General features: G+C 34.6%; 1 protein-coding gene across 6 annotated transcripts in view; it reads left to right on the forward strand.

Annotated features, from left to right (window-relative positions):
* LOC136834945 (integrin alpha-PS3-like) overlaps positions 1 to 2,998 on the forward strand; it is a 197,778-nt gene extending 194,780 nt beyond the window's left edge. For all 6 annotated transcript variants that reach the window (XM_067097807.1, XM_067097805.1, XM_067097806.1 and 3 more), the window contains one exon: positions 1,265 to 2,998. In XM_067097807.1, the coding sequence (XP_066953908.1) occupies positions 1,265 to 1,342 (78 nt within the window). In that variant the 3' untranslated portion in view covers positions 1,343 to 2,998. The remainder of the gene's footprint in view (positions 1 to 1,264) is intronic.
* Positions 2,999 to 4,894: the final 1,896 nt, after the last annotated feature.

A 4,894-nucleotide genomic window follows, 5' to 3' on the forward strand; every position in this document is an offset into this window, starting at 1 on the left:
GGTCCTTTGTTCAGGAGTTCAATTTAGAGACAGAGTGAACTAGTACCTAGTAAAGGTCCTTTGTTCAGGAGTTCAATTTAGAGACAAAGTGAACTAGTACCTAGTAAAGGTCCTTTGTTCAGGAGTTCAATTTAGAGACAGAGTGAACTAGTACCTAGTAAAGGTCCTTTGTTCAGGAGTTCAATTTAGAGACAGAGTGAACTAGTACCTAGTAAAGGTCCTTTGTTCAGGAGTTCAGTTTAGAGACAGAGTGAACTAGTACCTAGTAAAGGTCCTTTGTTCAGGAGTTCAGTTTAGAGACAGAGTGAACTAGTACCTAGTAAAGGTCCTTTGTTCAGGAGTTCAATTTAGAGACACAGAGTGAATTAGTACCTATCAAAGGTCCTCTTAACTAAATTAGCTATCAGGATGAGCAAACAAAATAAACTAAGTAACTGTAATTTCTTTAGTTACAGAGAATTAATTTTATTTGATAATTCACTCTACCATCATATGATACTGTATTAAAACAAGATCTCGTACATCGCAGCGTTGTTATCACTGATTTATATTTAAATGTTAATTTTCAAATGAAAATAATTGTTTGCCTTCAGTAAAGGATTTTGCTCTAGAGAAATCTTCAGGAGAGCAGGGCATTTATTGATGAGAAGTGTTTTTTCATATCTTATTTTTTTATGACGCAGAATGTATTTTGGCATGTCGAAGGACAGTTTTCTTCAGACGTAATGTAATGTATTCAGTGTTATTTTTTACTAGATAAGATAATTAATATTAGAGTCGACCCCCACCTATTGGCGGTTCCGGATTTGCGGACTCACCCATTTTCGGATTTTTCTATGGAACGTATATACACATTATTCTTGGAAAATTCACATATTCGCGGTATTTTTCATAGAGAAATATTCACAGATTACTGTATTTTCATATCATTTTCGTGACTAAATGCACTTTTTGTGATAAGACTTGAAATATTCAGATATAAGCATTTTTAGTTTTTTGGGGGGTTTTAAACTATCAAAGCAGGCAGTTATTGTATAGGCGTTTTTAGAGGGGTTGTAAGTATTCGCGGATTTCAGCTATTCGCGGGGCGGTGGGTTAGTGGTATGTATCGCCCATGAATATCAGGGGTCGACTGTTGATGATATATGTAACTAATTCATAGGATGAGAGGAAGCGTATTCATTGATGATATATGTAAGTAATTTATAGGATGAGAAGGAGCGTATTCATATATAAATATTAATTGCGTAATTTTTGCTTTCAGATGGGATTCTTCAAGCGGAAGGAACACGAAGAAATGAAAGCTCAGAAAGCACACGTGGAGTGCAATGCTAACTACTGAAACTCTGCAACCAACAGAAAATCTTGAGATTCAGTGAATTCGTACCAAAGTGGTCTTGACAGAAATGTCTAGGCTCAGTTCAAGAATTGTTACCTCACATAAAAAAATCTGGTGAATGTCCCAACCTTGACGATCCAGAAGATTGCCAACTTAATTCAGTCCAAAACAAAATTCTGTTTTAACTGAAAATATATATGCCATAATTGCTGTTTTAATGAATATGGTCTTCGAAATCGAGCAGACATTAAGGCATCAGTGCTCAAAGGTTTGGTGAAGTGATGTTCTTATCAGTGACAGAGGTGACAAAGTACAGAGTTTGTATCTGTACCGTTCTTACAGAACTGTATGTATAGAGGAACACTTCGAAAACAAGTAGAGCTCTCATGTGTTTTTGTAAGTTGCTTACATGATATAGAGACTTATCGAACGAATATGGTTTTGAACGCGCAGCTTTTAACTTATCTGTTTCACTTTTATTAAACAATGTTATCCTGTTGCCAACATAAAAATAACTGAAGTAATAAAGCATACTTTAGAGCTTCTATTTGTAAAATTTAAATGAACTTAAACTGTTAAAGTTTACAGCAATGGTAATACTGTAGAATAGGCTATGCTGTTTACAAAATCTTTTCAAACAACGAAGTTTGATGTCTGCACGAGGGCTTACCTCTCGTCTCTGTGATTACATGATCTCTAACGCTATTACCTTTCTTAAGTCCTCAACCCTTATGAACCTCTGCTAAGGGAGAGGTGTGTTTACATTTTTTTAGTTTCTGGAAATTGTACATTAATAAAGCTGTATGTCTCCCTTTATTATGAATGCACTGAAGATTCTGAAGCATGTTCACACTTAGCTTCAAAACCAGTATTATGTCTTCACTTTTGTAATGACCAAAGATTCCGACCACAGGACATGTTTTTCAGTACTTGATGTAAGCGCACTACTAATGCTCTAGGGAGCATCATACCTCAACTACATTTAACGACATCCTTCGGCTATCGTTTCACCAACTTTGGTGGTCCTTTTTTCCTATATGCTTTGTGTTAGCTGTCGTTGTAAATGATAATCTTGTAAAAAAAAAATGGTATGCATCTTTTGTTTAGGTTTATGTCATGGCTGTGTTACGATTGTAATCTAAGCATTTCTTGGGTAGCGCCTAATTGTTGTCAGAGAGATTACACAGACAGCACCTGTTACAGAAGAGATTACTAGGGCAGCCCCTAATCTCTGTAAGAGTATTTAAGCGGAAACTAATAGCTGAGAAAGTGAAACCTGAAAAAGCAGTTTCAAAAAATAGGTGCTAAACCATAGGTAATTAATACAACCATAAGGTAAATCCTGGGACTCAAAAGGAGAAAAAGAACGAAAAAATAGATAAAACTACACTTTAGTTGTGCACGTTGTTGTGGCAGCGGTGTTCCTCAAGAGATAAGTGATATGAAAGCCTTAGTTCTAGGGCTCTGTGGAACTAACTATGCATACACCGGCTGCTTTCAGGTGCCCACAGGAAACTCCTCCCATTTTGTCTATATTCGTCGATTTCGTCCAATTGTTAATCTATTTTCCTGCATTAATAGTGGACTGAACTGCCTATTCTTTAGCAAGTATCAGCAATCAGTACAGATCATTATAAACTATTAAGAAAAGCAGAATAACGTGGACAACTAAAGTGAAGCTTTACAGAAATTTTATGCTGTAGACATGACTCTACGCTGCTTGTATATGTAAGGTATGTTGCATGCGTTGCTTTTATACGGCTGCATAATGACGTGTTGCTGGTGTGTTTCAGGTTTTCTACGTTGTGCATTACGAGATATACAGTCACGTGTTGGATAGATTAGTTTTGAGCTCACAGTTACAAGTAAGGAGAGAACTTCTTGACAGTTATATACCATTTTGAAACGAACATTATATATATATATATATTATATATTTATATATATATATATATATATATATATATATATATATATATATATATATATATATATATATATATACATATATACATTATATATATATATATACATTATATATATATGTGCCATAATGTGTGATAGAAAATTATTGTGCCTTTCTTAGAATATTGTGCATTTCTTTATGATGTACACATCACTTATTTGTTATTCTTAGTAGATGTTTATGATTTAATACATTTATTTAAATTGTTGGAGTTGGTGCATTATTGTGAATGATGGTGATCTATGAGAATTTTTTTTACGCAATCTAGTCATGAGAATTTCTTGTAAGATATTTGGTGGTTCAGTTTCTTTTTTCCCCTCATTTTCATAATTGTTCGTGTTAACCATTATCATTTAGGTTTATTTCAACATGATGAACATGTTTACCCATTTTTTTTTTATTTACAAAGCAAACTGTGGATAAATTTCATATGACATCCCAGCATAAAAAAAAAATGTATTTATAAGGGTGGAATTGTGTGTAGACCTCCTGCTGTATACCAATTTCTCTGTATTCTGATAAAGATTAACAACTGAGAGCAAAATAATTTTTGTAAATTCTCATGTCTTTTTATTTTGTATTAAAATGGAAAAGAAACAGAATCTCATTCATGGCAAGAATCCTAAGAATTTATACTTGGTATCGGTCACATATCCCGAGACCGACTCTTATGTACAGTATGCCAAGAGAATTAGACCAACAACCCACAATGGTTTCGACGTCTAAGAGCGTCTACAAATACGCAACTGTTTAGCCAAAATATAAATAAATAATAAAGAAAGAAAAGCTCACCACCCCGATATGATCGACAAAGTAGCGATGGATTATCTTGGTTTTGTTTACATTTGCCTTTGCGCCAATACGGGCCCCTTGTTAGGGTGTTAAAGAGTATAAAAAGGTTTCCTGTGGACTGGTAGAACCAACCGAGACGGAAGATGGGTTAATTTACCGATGTTTTGATTATATTTTGTCTCGGCGATACATCACTGAAATATCAAAGGTATTTATAATTTTGATCCTGTTGAATTTGATATGATAAACGCCTTTTTGAACTAAGATCTCCCCAGCAAATTCGATGATCTTTTGTAAGGTCGGGTTGAAAAAGCAGTGTTAACAAATTACGTTATAAGTGCCATCATTTCATTAAATATGTGTCCTCAGTGTGATTTAGATAATTTCATGCGATTTACAAATGATGTTAATATATAATATTTTCCATCTCTTGTGTATCTGCTTTGAAGGTCAGCTGTGTTCACAATGCATTTTCTTTCCCGAGATGGTGATTTAGGCTATCCTACCAACACTTCATTTTGCAAGATTTCCAGATGTTGAATCCTGGCGGGATATTAATCTCGGATATTATCGTTCAGTGTCAGCATCATAGCTTCAAGGTTTCGTGATTATAAAAGAAATGAAGTTTATTTGCAGACGGATTTTGTGATACTAGAAGAACAACGTACGGATGGACTGAATAACCCCATAAGCGTAACATGAACGCTGAAATTAAGAAAATTTATGACCAAATTCCTGCACCCCCCCCCTTAAAAAAAAAGATCAGCAATAGGTAAGCTACTACCGTAATTTGTTTG

The sequence above is a fragment of the Macrobrachium rosenbergii genome, chromosome 54 (genome assembly GCF_040412425.1).
Source record: "Macrobrachium rosenbergii isolate ZJJX-2024 chromosome 54, ASM4041242v1, whole genome shotgun sequence".
Taxonomy (NCBI): Eukaryota; Metazoa; Arthropoda; class Malacostraca; order Decapoda; family Palaemonidae; genus Macrobrachium; species Macrobrachium rosenbergii.